Source organism: Cydia splendana, chromosome Z (genome assembly GCF_910591565.1).
Source record: "Cydia splendana chromosome Z, ilCydSple1.2, whole genome shotgun sequence".
Lineage (NCBI taxonomy): Eukaryota > Metazoa > Arthropoda > Insecta > Lepidoptera > Tortricidae > Cydia > Cydia splendana.
The window spans coordinates 17,407,885-17,429,171 of record NC_085987.1 but is presented as its reverse complement, the minus strand read 5'-3'; the positions used below and the strand labels follow the sequence as shown (position 1 = coordinate 17,429,171).

At 36.2% G+C, this 21,287-nt stretch overlaps 2 protein-coding genes across 2 annotated transcripts in view; both read left to right on the top strand.

The window, feature by feature from the left end:
* Positions 1 to 21,287, top strand: part of LOC134804822 (uncharacterized) — a 470,867-nt gene that overhangs the window by 355,345 nt on the left and 94,235 nt on the right. The gene's annotated exons all lie outside the window — the stretch shown is intronic.
* LOC134804824 (heparan-sulfate 6-O-sulfotransferase 2) overlaps positions 1 to 21,287 on the top strand; it is a 104,467-nt gene that overhangs the window by 5,324 nt on the left and 77,856 nt on the right. The window contains exons 2-3 of the mRNA XM_063778086.1: positions 9,711 to 9,947; positions 14,124 to 14,221. Coding sequence (XP_063634156.1) covers positions 9,711 to 9,947; positions 14,124 to 14,221 — 335 coding nt within the window. The remainder of the gene's footprint in view (positions 1 to 9,710; positions 9,948 to 14,123; positions 14,222 to 21,287) is intronic.

Below are 21,287 nucleotides of genomic sequence, written 5' to 3'. Positions count from 1 at the left end.
AGTTATTGATTTTTAAAAAGCGTTTTTCAATTAAAAGACATGTCAAGATCGCTTACCTTCTTTCAAGTTATTTCTAATGCTAAAAAAAACGAACTATAACCTCTATTGTCTCACAGTCCTAATACTAATACAAATTACGTCCAACGAAATTTTAATCATTATTAAATGGAACAGAACAGCCTTTTGTCTTGTTTCAATGTATTTTAAAACAGAATAAATTCAATTCTATTTTCTAATACCATTGATTCAAATTTAATAGTCAGTGTGGTAATTTTCAGTCACCATAATGGGACCAGCTTAAACTAAGATAGTTATGAATATGATCTAACTGGACTGAAATTTAACATAATAAAATAAATACTGAGACACAAAATTAATCATAGCATATTAAGTTTACGTTACTCTCGTTTTAATAAGCTTTTATCTAACTTGCAACATTCGTATGTACCTTCAATGTACCATGTAGATATACTGTCTTCGAAATTTGCTAATCACCACTTAACTTGTTGGCATCCGATTGAGCTGTGATACCTATATTGGCAGACGTACTTAATGCAAGACCGGTGAGAATGTTATATTATGATGACATCGAGCTGATCTGATCAAGGAGCGGAGGAGGCCATAGCAATTTTGTGATAAACCAACGCAACCTCGTTGAGTTTATATTCTCGTTTAGTTAGTTGTACAGTGAGCTGCGAAATTGCATGGAGAAATCATGAATGAGTTCATTGATAAAGTCGCCATGCACTTTTACGGCTGATGGGTCATGACGTTGAAAGAGAAGTAAAGCAATAAAAGCTTGATACAAGCAAGCGAGCAAACAATGTTTTTTTTACTCCACACCAGCTACTCGCTACGCTCTTGGTTCAGTTTTAGAATCTTTCGCTTGCTGGATGTAAATATTAGCACTAGGGGTTAAACAACACTTTGCTTCTTGTAAACCAAATAACTATTATTTGACAAATGACTTTTTCACCACACCAGCTCGGAAAGGCTTACTTTGCACTTCAAAAACTGAGAGCAAAGTTTCATTTTATTCACATGTGAGGCAAAGTAATCAAATGCAAATTTTGAGTTGTTTTCTTATGTTTGCTGGTAGAATTGACTTTTAAATGATGATTTTGGATGATAAATATTTAATAACATTCATTTGTATTTGATTTGGTTTGATTTTGTTTGATATTTTACATTTAATATTTGCTTCGGGTTGGTGTAATGAAAAATTTTGTTTCACTCGGGGGCAAATTTTGTTTAACCCTCGTGCTTTGAAACCCTCGCAACGCTAAAGATTCCATGTTTCGAACCACTCGCTACGCTCGTGGTTCAATTTTGGAATCTTTCGCTTGCTCGCTTAATCAATATTAGCACGAGCGGTTAAACAAAAACTTTGCCCCCTTGTAAAACTAATAACTATTTAGCTGTTTACGTTTCAAAATTCTCAGTGTACATGTCGTAGGCCGATCGTACGATCAGGCTCCAATTTCACCACGGTGACAGGTGCGACAATTGTAAAACATCACTGTTGCTGACGTCACAGGCATTCATGGGCTACGGTTACCGCTTACCATCGGGCGGGCCGTATTCCTGTTTGCCACCATCATTGTTTTATTAAAAAAAGACTTTATTATATCGGAAAAAAACAGATATTTCTCTTGCTAAGTTTATGACAATTGTCACAAGAAACACTACAATTGTCACGAAATTCCGACATATAACTCATTACTTACCTGTCAAGAATTACCTACAATTCTTCTAAATCTTGACAATTGTCAGAAACTTCGCAAAAGAAATATCTGTTTTTTTCCGATATAATAAAGTTTTTTAAATAATACAATGATGGTGGCAAACAGGAATACGGCCCGCCCGATGGTAAGCGGTAACCGTAGCCCATGGATGCCTGTGACGTCAGCAACAGTGATTTTACAATTGTCGCACCTGTCACCGTGGTGAAATTGGGGCCAGGCAGATCGTAATGTTCCTGTGTAATATTTTGACGATAGTCACATCAAACCAATATATAGGTAGGATAGGTTCGTCAGGTTGCTTCAGATGCCCGAAGGGCAAACTGCCCAGAAATAAGAGCCCCGCGTAGCGGGGCTCCGTCGACTCAGGGAACGAGTCAAAGATTTTCACGTTTCACGATATGCCTGATCTTACGATCGGCCGCCGACATACACATTGAATATGATATTAAAATAGCGAAACGCAAAGTGGGGTTGTCAGAGAACGACATTTATATTTCATTCTAGTTTCTGCCCTCTTATGGAGCTTAACTTGAAATTCCACTTTGAAGCCTAATTTGGTTAGGCCTTTAGCAGCAACTGCAATGCTCGAGACAAAGAATAAGTTGCATCTTCTCACACAAGCGGCGCGGCGCAGTGTCCGTTGCCATGCCACATAAGGCGCAGCGGGTTGATCGGGCACGGCTCCTCATCGGGTTGCGACTTGAATTGATAATGGACAGGATAACACCTGGCCAGGACCGCCTACACTATACTGAATAAGTTAAGTCTTGAATAACGCAAGATATCGTTTGGCAAGTAAGGATATATGTGGGTGGTGTTGCACATTCCTGGTGGTACCTGTGTCCGTCAAAATTCAAATTGTGCTAGACCTTAGAGCATTTAGTAACTGGAGACGCTTTGGCTGTCATTTTCTGTACAAAACAGTCTGCCGATTTTTGCGGGGGAGGGGCACGTCAAATGTATGGCTATTTGTATATGATTTGTACGTGACGTACAAATAGCCATGTCAGATAAATGACAGTCCATACAAAAGATTGCACACCTGTGCAAGGTTTTCGGCAGAGGGGTAAGCTCTTAAAGCCGACTCCGGTTTATTAAATGCTCTACTAGCACTTAGAGCATTTAATAAACCGGAGTCGCCCTCATGTCACACTCTTATTCATGGATGGTTTATTGATAGACATCACTATTTAGCCAATTAGCGGTACCACAAATGAAAATTGAATGCTATCAATATCATATGCCTTAAAATCGGCGAATTGCATTTTCGAAAGTATTTGATATTATAGATAACGTTATTAGGCTTAGGAAGGCAGAAAAATAGTTTCCAAAATTATTCCTGAAACCTTTATCTATAAATTTCTAATTGTGGTACTAAAAAACCTTTTTCTACTCGTCGACTGTAATTCTTGAATTAAGATTTCTTGTACCAAACTGCAATTGGGTATTTTTAATGTATGGGCTCCCAACTCAACTAAAATATTCATTTCGATACAGTTTAATCAACTATAATGAAATTGACCAATCACAGCTCGCCGCGATCAAGAGGACGAAACAAAACCATAGCTCAAATTATTTATTTATTTTAGGTTGTATAGTAGAAACAATTGGTTCATAAGTCAGAAACGGGCATGTGACACCCCTAATATAGCAACATCCATAGACTACGAAAACCACTTAGTGTTGCTTGTTAGTCTCCATAGGCTACGGTGGCCAAAATCGAGAAAACAACTGTCTAAAAATTGAATTTAGCGCGGAGCAAGTACCAGGGCCTCATGAGTTACGAGGTGTCGTTGACCAACGCGGCGGCCGGGGCGCGTACCATTATGAAGGTATTGCGGCTGCCCGCGTATTTAGCTGTATACTTTTGGTTTGGTTTATTTGTATGATTCTACTAGTTTAAAATATTTTTGTTTACTTATAGAAAAAGTATTGTATACAATAGTGATATAATCAAGCTTTTCAATCTCGTACCATACTTAGGCAACTCAGCAAGCTTCGTTGCCTAAACACGGTACTCGACTGAAAAACTCTCTATTATATCACGATTGTATAAAATACTACTGAAGAACATATTATTGCATGGAGCTCGTTTATTGTGCGTAGATTGACTTTTTTTTGAATAACTACTGTTAGACTGATTTATTATACGTAGTACATATTTACAAAACAGTCGAAGTGGAAAGTGCTCTATCCGTAGTTCGCCGAAGGCTGGCTGCCTCCTATTATGAATACCGCCCCTACCTACTTCATTAGTCGAACAAATAAGCGGGGATGAGGTTCAGGGGTCCCTTTTATCTCGGCACCCTTGTAACATCTATCAGCGCAAAAGCTAAACTACTCATTTTAGACGTAGACAGAATGGAATTTTCAGAATTGTAGTTATATTATATGTTTGTATTATGGAAGGAAGGGTAAAAAATAATATATTTGTACAAACAAACTGATCCACATATTTAATATGACCATCTTACTCGAAAATAGAAACCGGCTAAGTGCAACTCGGAATAGCGCCCTAATTCTTAAGGTTCCGTACCCCAAAAGGAAGAAACAAAACCCTTATAAGCTCAATTTGTTGTCCGTCCGAGTCCGACCTTCTGTCTGTCAAGACCCTTTGTCTCGGGAACGCGTGGAGGTATCGAGTTAACTATAAATTTGCAAAAAAAATAGGTGAATTTGTACGGAACCCTCGGTGGGCGAGCCCTCCTCGCACTTGTCCGATTTTTTTCGTAAAATCGACTCGCGCTTGATGTTCTTACAAGTTTTTCTGTAATCTAAAGGGGCCCACTGATTAACAGTCCGCCACACGGTATCGGCCTATCAGTTGTTCGGAACTGTCAAAATTTTGTTCTAAAGGGGCCCACTGATTAACAGTCCGCCGGACGGTATCGGCCTGTCAGTTAGAACAAAATATTGACAGTTCCCAACAACTGACAGGCCGATACCGTCCGGCGGACTGTTAATAAGTGGGCCCCTTTACTGACGGGCCCATACCGTCCGGCGTACTGTTAATCAGTGGGCCCCTTTACACAAAGTGGCCCTCACGTTCAAAATTTATTAATTAAAGTTACACTTTCGTCATTGAGTCACTAATCTAATACGTATATGTACCAATTTTCGATTTAGTCGGTCCTGTAGTTTCGGAGAGAATTGGCTGTGGCAGAGGAACGACTGTTCGTTCGTTTGACTGATACCTAACACACGCGATCAAGTACTTTAAAACTATTGTGGCTAAGACATTGCGCAAAAAGAAGCGGGAAAAGGGTAACACTATTAACCCTTTACCAGGCTGTTATTTAAACCATGGCAATCTAATGTCAGTCTTACTCATCGAAAATAGAACACATGTTTGAAGTACCGTATGTGGGAAATATATGTCCCTTAGGGTAAAGGGTTAAACTGTAAGTGGTAATAGTAGATTGTTAACCAAGGGATGAAAGGCACCCATTTGGTTCCTTTCACTCGAGTTAAACACTCTACTTTTCATTTCGAATACGAGGAAAGTAACATACATGTGCATTTAAAAAAACACGACTAATAAACTTCAGTAATCAGTAATCAGTGGTATTTCTTGAGGGTAGGTACTTTCAATTAACAATTTAGGTAAAAATATCGTTATTTATGGAATGGGTGGAATGGGGAGTTAATTATCAGAATGGAATCAGTACAACGAATCCATTTAAAACCAAAATATGAATAGCTTAGGTATCGTAAAAAATAAAAACCGGACAAGTGCGAGTCGGACTCACGCACGAAGGGTTCCGTACCATTACGCAAAAAAAGCAAAAAAATCACATTTGCTTAAATATTTATTTTATTCTGTTTTTAGTATTTGTTGTTATAGCGGCACTAGAAATACCTACATCATCTGTGAAAATTTCAATACAGCCTGGTGACAGACAGACGGACAGTGGAGTCTTAGTAGTAGGGTCTCGTTTTAACCCTTTGGCTACAGAACCCTAAAAAACGTACTTAAACGTATCATTTTCTGCACATTTTAGAACAACAACGACTCACTTTCAAAGCATGAGAAATGAAAAAAATATTAAAGCTATCCTATTCGATACGGAAACCACATTATAAGTGTTTTCGACTTTTCATATCGATAGGCTAACTCAATGATATGGTAACCAAATCACCTTGGTGACCGTCTGCCTGACCGTTTGATAGGGTTCGAAAAGATTAATCGAATTCGGTCCCGGATACAACCTACTGCAGTCTTATGGCGTTATTTGGGCGTTATTCATATACATTATATCATAAACGTTTGTCAAATCCAAAAGCACTACCACCAGTTTTAACATTGACATATTCACTCACGTTTAAGTAACTTACTTTCTATGCATCTCGCTCGTACTCGCATATTAGTGCAAGCGAGATGTATAGAAAGTAATTTACGTAGACGCGACCTAATCTGTCAATGTCAAAACTGGTGGTAGCCGTACAGGTCACTTTCACATTACTGATGTTTATTAGAAAGAGACAAAATTTAACATCAGAGGTTTGTAGAGTTACACCAAGAAAAGTCTGCAGCAATTTTGGTGGCCCTCGCAGTGCAAGTGTTATTTTTACGTCATAATTTCATAGAAGTTTGACTTTTAAAATGACACTTGCACTGCGTGGGCTATCAAAATCGATGCAGACTTTTCTTGGTCTAACAAGAAGTTGCTAAGTTTTATGAATAAAGGGGTTATTGTAGGAGGTAATAAAGTTTGTAAGTACCTACAATAAAATTGAATTCATATCGCACTTTTCCTTACTGAAGAAAATTGGAAACGAGTTCATATTCAGCATGTCCGTAATCTAAGCCATTTATTTATTTATCGTATGGCTTACAATTCTCATAATATCGACTAAGGCAGCGGTATTCGGGGCATTTGTCGAAAGGGTCTTAAGATCTGCCATTTTCCCACTAAACTTGGGAGTGATAAATAAATATCCGTGAACGATAAAAGCCGCGCGACTTAAAAATGAAATTTGTACGAGACGTGCAGCGCGAAGTGTGTATTGCGATCTAAGCTTCGAATGCTGGGGAAGATGTTTTCCTATTTATTGAAGTTCAGTCTTGGTAGATACAGCCTGTATTCACATGGTTGACGAACGTACATAGTATCGCGGTGGTTTTCTAGTAAAAGGTTGATTAATGCTTAATTTGGAATTGGAACTGAAACCAACTGCCAAACAAGTCACGCGACACCCCTTAAACACAGCAGCTGCCTTGAGGGATAGTAAACAGGATGGTCGCCCGAAGCCTTGCTCTTGCAGGCGCCTCGCGCAACATCTTGAGTAGTTTTTTTATTTTCCTCAAAAGATAAGGGCCTCGCAAAGCCTCGTTATGGTTAATGCCGCCGCTGGTTAAAAACTGAAATAGTACATTTCAATGCAAGTGTGGAAAGTGTGTTATTATTTACGAGCCCCGAGATGTCTTTTATGAGCCGTAGGCGAATAAAAGACACGGGACAAGTAAATAATAACACTTCCACACTACCTGGTTTGTTAGTGCACGACAGCTTGCACTTTGTGACTATGCGCTGAAACTTGGCACAGTTGATTCTTAGCTGGTCTTGAGCAGATACAGACCGGTAGACATCGAGAGCCACGTCTCATTTAGTGGGGGGGAGGGGGGAAGTTCGACGCTGCCGCGCTTCACTTGGAGCAACATTTCTCTAAAACTATACCTATTAGGGCATGTGATATATCATTTTCGGATAAATTAAGGATGAGAAATCTAGTTTTGGAACAAAAACAATGCACTTTCTAACAAAAAAAAAAGCATAAAGTAGAAAAGACTTAAAAACGTATTTGTGATTTTTTCATAATTACCAATTTTTTTTTAAAGTGTAGCAGGAATCTGAAAACAAAAAATACAGTTGTAAAGCTACACTTATAACGTTTAAGAAAATATATAGTTTATTATACAAAACTGTTGATAAATGGGAGATAAAAAATGATATTAAGCGTGGGTCAGAGTGATCTCAATACAAAATATTATGAATGTGGGAAAGTTACTTATAATTTGTTCTACAATCGTTTATTTTTTTTAGTTTTTCGTAAATAACTCGTAAACGGTAGCCCACAGCAAATAATAATCTTTTACGTAAATAATCTGTTTCAGATTTCTTATAAAATAAGTGCGGGAGAAAATAAATACTTAGGTCCCCTTTTTTAGTCATTACGAAAAACTAAAAAAAAAATAAACGATTGTAGAACAAATTATAAGTAACTTTCCCACATTCATAATATTTTGTATTGAGATCACTCTGACCCACGCTTAATATTATTTTTTATCTCCCATTTATTAACAGTTTTGTATAATAAACTATATATTTTCTTAAGCGTAATAAGTGTAGCTTTACAACTGTATTTTTTGTTTTCAGATTATTGCTACACTTTTTAAAAAAATTGGTAATTATGAAAAAATCCCAAATACGTTTTTTAGTCTTTTCTACTTTATGCTTTTTTTTGTTAGAAAGTGCATTGTTTTTGTTCCAAAACTAGATTTCTCATCCTTAATTTATCCGAAAATGATATATCACATGCCCTTATAGGTATAGTTTTAGAGAAATGTTGCTCCAAGTGAAGCGCGGCGGCGTCGAACTTCCCCCCTCCCCCCACTAAATGAGACGTGGCTCTCGATGGGTACCGATCTGTATCTGCTCAAGACCAGCTAACAATCAACTGTGCCAAGTTTCAGCGCATAGTCTCAAAGTGCAAGGTCCCCATACAACGGTGTGCACTAACAAACCAGCTACACGTACATTGAACGACGTTTTTTAATACATTTGCGAAAAAATCAAAATAAAACAAATATTGGTTACATGAGTATTACACTTACAGTTACAGTATTTTCCCTTGAACTTGAATGTTATTGTATATTATACAGCATTATAAACTATGTTCAGAGTTGATTTACATTGCAATAAGTTTTTGGCAAAAATTTCATTTTTGGTACAAGCTTTTATCGCTGACTGTACTTTTCTTACGACAGACAACTAATACTCTTCGAGACAATTCTAAAAACCCCTAACACAATTAGGTTGCGCTGTTTAATCACAGAGTTCCTATGGCCACCTCCTGTCTCCATCATCAGATCAGCTCGATGGTACCATAATATTGCATTGTCATCCGATTTATACATGCATGCAAAATTTCAGCTCAATCGGAAACCGGGAAGTGGCTCAAATTTAACTTGCAAGATTTGATTACAGACCGACAGACAACGGTCAGGTGAAACTAAATAAAAGCTTGTAAAAATTAATCACATTAACTCATTTCATACAAAAACACTCTTACAGTTGCAATTTAAGTTAATTAAATTTGATACAACTAAATTTTAAGTGAAAATGGCGGGCGCTGGTTTTATTTTTTTCTTTTTTCTTTTTTCTGTTAACGACAGCCAACGTGGCAATGATAGTTCCATTCAGCCAAATAATAAAAAAGTTTTTTAGTGAAACATCGTATTATATAACGATTTATTTATATAATTTATAACTAATAAATATTTACTTTATATCTTGTAACAATACTTTTTGTACGTAATAAATGTTTAATCGCAAAATAAAAATTATATAAAGTTTTTGAACATCCAAACTCTTTGGTGTGGACCTATTTGGTTACGGTAAGAATGAAATTTAAAAAAGCTGGAAAAGTAAAAAGCACTAGTTCGCAAAAAATAACTTTGCGAACGCTGAACAGCTACGTAAAGTAGCACTTTTTGAGCAACTGTATTAAAAACTTCTTACCAACCATCTGAGGTAAAGCGATAAACCTTTACCCCCTTATTCATAAACGTTTACTAAAGTTGACAAGCCGATAATAATTGTTTGTCCCTTTCCGCCGTATTGGTATGATGGAAAGGGACAAACGATTATTATCGGCTTGTCAACTTTAGTAAACGTTTATGAATAAGGGGGTTAGCATATAGAATTGTTCATGTTGCTTAAGCCTGGTGTATGTTTGGTGCAGGTGTGCGCCGTGACGCCACGGGAGCGGGTGTCGGAGCCGGCCGCGCTCACGTACGCGGAGGCGCCCGGTCGGCCGCTCCCCGACGCTATGGCTCAGCGCGGCCTCTCCTACGATGAAGTTCTCCATGATGACTTTCGTTTCGACCTCAATGCGCACGACGTCATGGTCTTCCTGCACATACAGAAAACTGGTGGCACATCTTTCGGGAAACACCTGGTTATGGACCTGGATTTAAAGGTAAGTTTCCAAGTTTTCAGAGTTCATCCTCTGATTCCTTGTTGCCAGTAGGAAGAAAGGCAAATTTGACATGAACGTAAAACCGAGCAAAAAAGACAAAAATTTTGCTGCAGCTATACATTATTTGTATACATAGACATAGCGACTTCCTGTAAAAAAAGTTAGAACAGGTATTATTTACTTTAATAGTTAAGGTATAATTAAATAATAAAACATCAAACAACTCTTAATGTTTCCTACATTATTAAGTTAGAAATAAAATTAGATTCAATTCTTTTTCGCTAATTTATTTAGTAAAAAAATCTTGTAACGTATATATTATAATATACTTATTTATATGCCGTGTACTAAGTTTTCGTTGCTACGATTTGTAATACAAACTATACAAAGAAAATACTTAGAACGAATAGAAGTTTTACATACAAAAGTTCTTAGTACCAGACATAGATATACCTATGTTATGTATCTACATGTTAATGCCAAGTTTCATGTAATTTAAGTATAGGTATGTTACTTTTTGGCAAATGCTTCGTGTGGCTTTATAGCAATCCACGTCTCTACAAAAAGTGAGAGCTCTACAGATCTATTAGGAAATAACAGACCGATATATTGTTGAATGTTCCGTTGTTACTTTCCGAAGGGTGGTGAGCAATTATGTCATGTCATAAGTAAGTGCTCGGATTAGATTATCTAGCTAGCTAGCTAGGGGCAAGGGGCCATGCCCTTCCTTTTGTTTGCCATGTACATATATAGGTATGGAATTAAGAGCCAACGGGAGTGGTCATTTCTCCATACAAACGTACTCCTCGTTTTCCTCTGTGGTTTTTGAAGCTAGAGCAATGATTTTTTCAACACAGATTAATATTGTCAATATCTGTGTCGGACCGTTTTGCTTTTTTTGATATTTTTGTTTTTTAAGGCGTTAGAGCCCTTCAAAAATGGCCCAAAATGGCCTAATTGACTATGCCGCAATGAGAGGCGTGGCATTCAAAACTGATATCAATTAGCCAAAAAAGCAAAACGATCCGACACAGATAATTTCATAATCATTTAGATTTCCAAATTTGGTTACGATTGGTTAAGTTTTGGAGGAGGAAACAGAGGAGTACGAAACCTCGATTTTTGAGATTTTTACGCAGGATTTTTCGCCTTGTCCTTATCGCACTACTTTTAGGTGCCGCTTCCGTTAGCGAGACGGGTATATGTACCTAAAATATTTAAAACTCAGCTCCTGTTTCGTCTTAAGGTTACATTTTGATTGCGAATGCGGCGCTGATGCAGCGGGTAACGGGCGATGTCACTTTCAATCTACTTGCTAAAATAAGTAACGGATAAAAAAGCAATACGGTAACGACCGCAACGAATTTAATATTCGTTGAGGAAATTGAAAAAAAAAAATGATGAAAATTCGGAACTTTTTTTTTACCTACATTACTACTTACACGATAAAATCTTATCATGCATGATCTAATACATTATTTTACATATAACCGGTAAAAAAAGAATATCGAAATAATCGAATCAGAACTTTTGTTATAAGTAGTAAGTAGTCCTTACTACATAAATATAGACATTTCACGTCAAAAAAAATGTGCATGAAGAATACTTGTGTTAACTGCAAACTCCGATTCAGATTCAGATCGTTTAATACGGTGTAAAACTGTAAACGTACATGCCGAAACCATAAAAATAAAAACACACACACCTAAAACTATACATATACTTACACACATCAATTAATTACAGAACAAAAAAGCAATACACAATTAATAGTAATGATAAAGAAAAAAAAAACTCTGTACAATATATTTAATTTAATTTTGTGGCTAATCTTTATAATTTGAATACCACCAGATCAGATTTCATCGCGTGCATTAACAAATATCTTTATGTGCATATTATGCATGCATGATTTATATACATATCTCGATGCATTTGCGCTAAGTCTTTCACATTAGCCGTAATAGCTATTAAACTCTAAGCATTTGGCAATGTGCGGACTGCGGAAGCAGTATTTTGATGCCAGATAAAGAAGGCACGGCGGTGGCCGACTTCAAAGCTACCGCCCCGTCTAATGATAAAAAATACTCATTATACTATTTAATGATATTGGATAGCGAAGACAGACCACTTATTCTAGTCGCTGTCATCAAAAAGTATAATTGTTGCCCGTGCCATTAATAGTGAGATAAGGATCTCTTCATATTATTTATTAGTAGAAGTCACGTAGTCACAGGAATATGAATTACGTCTTTATTGAACTTTGTTACTATTATTAGCTGCGTTTTATTGTCCTTTTGTATCTCTAGTATTGTTTTATGAAAATAGACGACATTTAGGTATATCGTAGAGAAATAATCCCTTGTTCAATTCTAGAACTTGTTTTATTAAACTTCCTCTTCGTAATTTTAAGTCTTAGAGGATATAACCAACGGAGACGCCATGTCTAAAATTTTCGGTACAAAATAGTCTGCCGTTTTTTGCGGGGGAGGGGCACATCAAATGTATAGGTACGTCATGTCAGATAAACGTCAGTCCATACATATGGTTGACATGTGGTTGACCATCGGCCGCCTATTTTCGACAGAGGGGAACGCCTGTTAATGGCGGCTCCATTGTTAATTACTCCGAGTTTTAAGTAGCTCCTAAAATTAGTTTAGGTAACTTTTGTATATTATAACACTAATAAATACGCGTCTAATTAAATTTAGGTATGAGAGTGATAACAAATACAAATTTATCATAATAACAACTACTTATACATTTTTACGTAAAGTTAGGTACATATAACCATACGTTCACGGTCGTGTATGGAAATAAATGCATTATGGAATTAAATGTATCTTAGGTATATGTATTGATAATAAAAATGCCGATATGTATTTTTGACTATACCAGAGACTAGTATACTAGTGGCTCTGTGAGCTGTAGCCCTCGCGAGCATAGCTTATTGGGACCGTGCACGATGACAACGCCACACAGCGGTTTGATCAATCAACAATAGGAAATTTTTATTTTATTAAAAAAAAAACGAAGTTTAGTTGAAAAAAATAAAAAAGTTATGTCTTACTGCAGATTTCCGGTGTAGGATTCGGTACAGTCCCTCGGAACCGCCGAAATACAGTTGTAGTTACTAGCTAGTGCATAATTATTTTCCATCGCATTTTCACGGAAACGTACTGAACGTGTCTTGCTATTTCAGTCAGTTTCGGTACAAAAAGTACTAAGGTTGTCTGAAGTTTCCGTTTCCGAGAAAATACGATGGAAAACAATTATCCGCTACATCTGTACCACACCCTCCGGCCAGAAGTCCGCACTCGCGATGGTTGCACGTACCTAATGGCGCAATCGCAGCTGGAACACTTTCAGCTCGAAACGGGTCTTCCTGCGAACATATTTCACCACGTCGTCTGCCGTGGCGGATTATCGTCATAGGGGATTAATACTTATACTTTAATTAACTGATACTGCGGGATTTAGGGCCCTTAACAAAGTAATATTGTAAAACAGCTTCTAGTTTTCTGTAACGCGTGGTTAGAATTAGAATAAGCAGATTCGGTGCGGCGCATACTCTCGCCGCAATGTAAATATTTTAACATTCTGCTAGTTTCAGCAGTCGCCGACGATATTGGAGCTCGGCTTTGACTATGTTAGTTTGATTTAACCCGGTGCAACAGAACAGAACAGCGCGGAAGTTTGATTTATCACTGAAAGGGTACCTAGTTGAAAACTTAATTTACTACGTTATACTTAGTTATAGTATATTTAAATGCAAGTGTGGCAAGGGGCTGTCCATAAATTACGTCATCGATTTTTGACGAATTTGCCCCCCTCCCCCCCTCCCTAAAATCACCCAAAAATCATGCTTCGAATGACCCCGTTTCCTCCTACGTCATGCTACCATCATCCGATGTTAGCTAATAATATTATAACTATAACCGGATTAACAGGAACTTTATTTTCAACTCCTTCTGCTTGTAATATTAGTTGTAAATTGTTTTAGCAGTACATTTTTCGCCAGTAGCGACACTTGTGGCATCTGGTTTTTGGACAATTATAAGACCTTTTTTATCCATATAAAGCCAATATTATGGATGTATGATTTGTAGGTACTTATACGACAAGAACCTTTTTTATTCAGTCATGCTTGAATTTAAAGTAACATTTCCTTTACAGAGGCCGTGTAACTGTCAGAGGGCGAGAAAACGATGCCATTGTTTTCGTCCGCACAGCAACGAAATATGGCTCTTTTCGAGATACTCTACAGGATGGAAGTGAGTACCTTTTGTTAAGCTCAGGACTCAATTTAAACTAATACGTCACATGAAGACTAAGTATGCGGTACCCGAGCATAGGGCCTCTGCCCATTTCTGCTGCATTTTTTAAAGTGTATTTTTTTTGGGTCATGTTGTATAAACGTTTCTGCAACACGTGTTACGTTATTTAGTATGCAAAAGTTCACCCTTCAAATATGAGACATACTGTACAATTTATATTTATTTACGAATTGAATTCATATGTGGTCAAGAAGAAGTGTTGAATACATTTTAATTACATCACCGGCGGCGCCGCTGGCGCCGACGCTCCGTCCTTGGGCTTGTCATCTGCGTACTGTTTCGGGCATGCAAATGTGCTCAATATACGTACGTAGGTACCTACCCGACGAAATATCGTTCTGGGAGCATGCTAATCACCTTCGTGGCTATTGTTCTTCGCCCTTGGAAATTACTAGACTATGGTTTCTGCATACGTGGTCAGCATCAATAATCAATCGTGTTTTAAATTTAAATAAGCACCTTAAATTTGAGATCGTTTAAAGGGACAAATATCGAACAAGACAAGTGTCGTATACTTTAAAGTTACACTTAGGCTTAGTGTTGGTATGAACTCGAGTCTATTGAATCTAAAATGAACTAACAAAATAATAACTATTATAATAATTATTATTAATTGAAGAACTAGACTCGTTTTTATGAGACTCTGAGCTTAAAAGACTTCTGTCTTTAAAAGACAGTCCCGAGTCGAGTCCTTTATTGAGTATTTTTTAAACGCAACTCAAAAAGGACTCGAGCCTACGAATAAAGACTCAGTCATCAGGTTTTTCAGTTCCCGTACCTATCTACAAACGTATCTCTCTATTGTTAGAAATCAGTGGGCACTGTATTTTATTTCTCTAGAGTCGAAAGTAAGTTTGTGTTGTTTCTTCACGTAAGGTGGTAGTAGGTACAATGATTTTGAATAATACATATTTAATAGCATTAGATTCCTAATGTTTACACAGCTAGTATTTTCCTCGCGGCAGTGAGGTGAAAAATGTTGTGTAACACTTAATTTCAAAAGGTATACGAAGGGTATACCTTCGTGCCGCCAAACTCCCGCAACGATTTCAATTTCGAGTTGGGGGTCCGAAAGGATGTGTAATAATAAATTATTATTTTGTAGGCAGCCAGCAAGTGCTGCTCGCTCATTGTCTATCATTGTATCAGTCCGTTAAAACTAATCACCTCATTGCTATGCTGAGTTGATATATCATAAATTACTTTATATAATGCGCGAGCCTACCAAATGTTACTATTCCGGTGGTCTCTCATTAGAATTATAATTTTCATTGTATCTCTTATACTGTGAAGGTATGTAATAATCAAATACTGAATTAAAAAAAAAAAACATTCTCTAATTACCTTAAAATATTCTATTTTTTGTGTTGGCAGGTTTTCTTTAGTCTCAGTAAGAGTTAATATCAGATGATAGATTTTGTCACCGAGTGAAACACAAAGTTTTTCACCACACCAACACAAGGAAGATACTATGTAAGTACCTGTAAAACATCAAACAAAAACAAAGCAATCAATTTAAAATGTATGTAATTAAATTTTTATCATTCAAAGTCATCATTTGAAAGTCAATTCTACCAACCAACATAACAACAACAACAACTCAAAATTTGCATTTGATTACTTTGCCCCACATGTGGGTAAAATGCAACTTTCTCATCCGTTTTAGAACAATCAAGAGCCTTTACCAGCTGTGCCCTATCCCACAAAGCTTTACAAGTGTACAATTCGACAAAATTGTTAAATGTACCACAATAATTACAAATATGTATTCGTTACAAGTCTGCAGTATACAAATATGTCATTTTTGTGAAAGCGTATCACAAAGAATAAAGGTATGTCACGACAGCTACATAATTGTAGAATTGTTGATTTGTAAATATACAAGCGAAAAATTGAAATGTTACAACTACAAATATGTAACAATTTATTTTGCTTATTTAATGTTGAAGGTAGTTTCACTTTATACGCAATACGCAAGAATTACATCAATTATATTTATATAGTGATCTTGATCTATCTACGAGCATTTACATACCAACTGACATTACAATGAATTTGCAAGCTAAACTGACCATTATAAACCTCATTAATGAAAACAAAAACTTAGGTAAATTTAGTGATAAATTGACGCACACCGTGTAAATAAGGTCGAAGGAGAAATTTTAATTGATTTAGGAATAATGGAGAAAGATTGGAAATACTTAAGGGACACTATGTGGCAAAATTGGAAAAAGCGTACGATGGTAAGCTCAATTTGAGTACCTATATGCATTTTTTTATCCAGTACCTATGAGTATTTCGTAAATTAAATTAAAGCTAAGTAAAATTGGGATTATATATGTATATATGAAATTCATGACACCTAGGATCACTATCACTGCTACTTGAACTAAATATTTCGTGGTAGGTATATATACAAATGGTTGGAATCGCTAAATATGATAAAATACTGTGTGTTACTGACCATGGGGCTTTAAATCCAGGGCTCGATTCTACTCGCTAAACTGAGCTACTTTTACTATGGCACCAACCCCGAAATCCCGAAATTTTTTTTTACCTTTTCATACATTTTGGCTGATCAGATGTCGACGTTTTCTATGGAAAAGCCAAAATTTTTTCCCCGATTTTAGGGTTGGTCCCATAGTAAAAGTAGCTCAGTTTAGCGAGCAAAATCAAGCCCTGGATTTAAAGCCCCATGGTCAGACACACCATGTATACTGCAATTACTAGTATTCGTAAGTTGCAACTGTAGCAAGAGGGTGCGACACACGTTTAGAGAATTGTTAAATTGTAGGTACAATTCTACATATATGTATAATTATTACTACAATTTAATGTAGCACAAAACAATTGTCAGCTACAAATTTGTACATTTTCCGGAAAAGATATGTAGCGTATGTAAAGTTTTGTGATACAATAAATTGTAGACTTGTCGATACAATTTACATATTTGTAAGAATTTTCCACTACAAATTTGTTACTTACTTGTATATTTTGTGGTACGCACATTTGTATTATTACAAACTTGTAACTTGACACTTGTAAAATTGTAATTGTAAGTTTTGTGGGATAGGCCACTGGTGTGGTGAATATAAATATATATAAAGCGTTTTTGGCGTTTTTAGAAGAACAACTTTACTAATCCCTAGAGCAAAATTTTGTCGTTTCATTTTCATTGACGCGCAGATTACAATTTTACAACAGCATTTGGTACTATACCACTCAGCATAGAAGCTGCTTTGAAATAGGTAATGATTGCTTAACTTAAACTACTGACATTACTTTAGTTAGATAAAAGTTAGATAAAAAAAAGCCCAAAATCTGTTAATCGGCTGAATCGATAAGTTTACTGAGTTTCTCTGTTCCTGGAAGGAGCCAAGCATAACGCGCCAGATAATGCGAAATAATTTACCTACGTATTAATATGGAAAGGCCAGCGGCGGACCTCCCAAGTCGCGCGGACATCGGTGAGCGCTCGCCTCCTTGCCTCTAATCGACTACATGGCCCTCTTTAAGCGAGATTAGCTTGATTGTGTTAAGAATCCCTTTAGAATAGAATAGAATAGAATATAATTCTTTATTGCGAAACCATGGTACATTTAGTTGTTACAGTAAAAGGTTGTGAGAACACATGGCACCCTGTTAGGGGCATTGCAAATAAATCTTACATCTAGGTAGTTTATGATCATTAGAACTAAGCCTAGTTTTAAATTTAATTAAAACATTTTCTTAACTTATTTCTACTAACAATTAAATAGCTGTACCTACATTATTATTTCTCAAACACCTTAAATGTTAACGATATAAGCAAACATAAGCTTATAAAAGGATCCCATTATTAAGCACTAAATCATGTAAAATAATATTTTATTATGAACGGTAGCATTACTAAAGCTTGAACACGCCAAAACGTGGGCACACATTTTTGCTTATAAATTTTGTAAAGGGTGGTTAAATTTTATTTCTTTACTTAAATTAAAATCGCTATAGCATGAGGAACATATGATACCACAATAGTTGTTAATTCTATGATTCGTTTTCATGATAACGAGCTTTAAACAATAACGGAGCGAAATCACTTTGCACCAATAGCACTGGAAAAGTCGATTAGGCTAAAGAAACTTGTGAAAATGTTAATATATCGAGGATCGATTAGTTTTTGTGTTTTTGAAATGTTGCGGAGACGTCAATGAATTCTATGATTCGTTTTCATGATAACGAGCTTTAAACAATAACGGAGCGAAATCACTTTGCACCAATAGCACTGGAAAAGTCGATTAGGCTAAAGAAACTTGTGAAAATGTTAATATATCGAGGATCGATTAGTTTTTGTGTTTTTGAAATGTTGCGGAGACGTCAATTAATGGAAAGACAGCCAGAAAGCAGAAAAACACGAGATAAAAATGAGAAAAAATAAAGAAACTAGGAACATACAGCGTTCTTACATAAAGATCGAAACCTATCTTTTCTTATGTTGCCAAAAACGTACAAATATCTCAAATTTATGTACAAAAAGAGAAGTAAAGTTAGATTAAGAGCTAGCAAGAGCTTATCTGCTCTCAAAATAGTGGTGCTAAATGAAATTTGTATGCAAAATGTAGGATATTAATACGTTTGATCATTTTTAACGTATTTGAGCGTGTTAGGTGTTAGACGATGGTTCTATAGAAATACAAACTTCAAGCAATACACAAAATAAAAAGTTTGACTTGTATGAGTTGCTAATACATTCCCGAAGATTGCAAGATAAAAATAATGCTAAGTATCCCCATTATTTATTGGTTGAGCCAGCTACTTGTGATTGCATCAAGCGACGCCGTTAATTGATTCGCATAAGGGACATTGACTATAGAAATGTATGCAAGAAACATTTGCGAAAATAACCTAAACCTATTTTAAAGAAGCCACAGCTCACAGTTACTATTTTGGTAGCATTCATCGTGTTGTCATTACACTATAACAGTGACGAAGGGGTATTAACATGATAGACATGCCAAAAATGCCAAAAGGGTACTTTTGGCGGATGGTAATAAATGAAGTCGGATGGCAATAGACTGGGCCCATATCAATGAATATTTGAAAAAGACACCTGTTAAAGTTATATTATCAACTTATCCGCAAATAACTCTGGCGTGGACTACTTAAACATACAGTAATCATGTCGTGCAAAGTGCCTGTGTCCTGGTCATCACGAAGTCTGTGACATGTCAAATCCTGAGGCTGAAATGATAGTCTAGTATATTAGCATGATAAGCTATAATATTTTCAATTATATTCAATATATATTTCGCTCCATTAGACCTTTATTTTCTATTTATTTGTAATTTTATGTGCCCACGTTTTGGCGTGTTCAAGCTTTACATTTCCTGAGAAGCTATTCAATTTATTTTTTGGGCCTTCTGTTTTCTAGTGATTTCATCTGTAGGTATACGAATGTGTATTTAAATCTGCTTATTATAAAACAACAGTGGGAAATGGAACGGAACGAACATTGGAATTCCAATGAAAATGGCAATACCAGCTAGAGCAGTGAAATAATGACCACCAATATTGTCAACAGCTGGAATTTATTAGAATACTACTAGTTGGTCTGCAACTGCATCCGTTTTGTAGTTTGTAGGTGTAATTCAAGTATTAAAAACCATGGATTGTTTCGGGTTATTTGTTAGGGATGAAGAACTAAACTTGAATAAATATTCATTAATAATAATTGCGTCATAAAGATGCATGATAATACCTACAACTAATAATGATATGTATATGTATATGTTGCAGTCAAAAATGTGAACTGGTCAAAAGAACTTTTAACCGACAAAAACAGGCAAAACTGCTTTTGACTGAGCATGTTGGTCAAAAGTAGTTTTACCTGAAAATCATACCCATTTCTGGCAGCAGTTTCGTTTTTAGGGCGTAGCAAAAAAAAAATAACCCTAACCTACCTATCTCTGGGAACAGTTTCGTTTTTTGGGCGTAGCAAAAAAAGAAATAATCCTAACCTACCAATCTCTGCGAGTACTTTTGACTGATAGTAACAGCCACAATTACTATTAACCAATGATTTTCAGGTAAAACTACTTTTGACCAACATGCTCAGTCAAAAGCAGTTTTGCCTGTTTATGTCGGTTAAAAGTTATTTCGACCAGTTCACACTTTTGACTGCGACATATACAACTAATAATGAGGCGTAATTTATTAGCCCGGTACATATACGTAAATAATAATATTAATAGTGTACATACTTTATTATAGCAATCGATGGTAATTTTAACGAGATACTACCCATCTAAGTATCTGCGGCTCGATCCATCACGCTCCAGTGATAAGCCTGCTCGGTTATCGGCCGCCGACTATCATAAATTAGCTCAAATTATCTATCCCGAAAATTGATTCAACTTTAGGCGCAAATAGAAATCGTTAATGTAGTAATTTGTTATCTTAAATGAGACTAAAATGTTAAAATCCGGGCTACATTTGTATCTCTGATTGCGGGTTAATTGTTACCAGAAAAATATACTACGTATATGTACATAATTATAAAAAATAACGAGAGGCGTAAGTGTCAATAGAAAAGCTTGACCATTATACGTAATTGTGAAAAATTTTGACGCTATTTGAAATTAAGAGTACACCGCAAAAGTTGAGTTCAATAACTAAGTATAACTATCAAATTTGACCTGTAACGCGACGAGTTTATTTGGATACATTACTATTATATTTGTGTATCGTGCTAGGTATTCCCATGCATAATGGGGTCTATTACATAATAAAATACAAGCTAATACCTATTATTAGTGTTTTTGCATGTAAAATCCCTAATATTATAAGCTTGTATTTTATTAAACAATAGGCCCTTGCATGTATATCGCATCGGGCTTCCTGAATGTAGGTGTGCGAAATAAAACACTACAATCTCCGTGACGTTAGACCGATGCGGACAATGCCGACGCCAGGGTACAGAACTACAAAATCTAACCTTTTTTGTATGTAAACCTCGTTGTTCTAC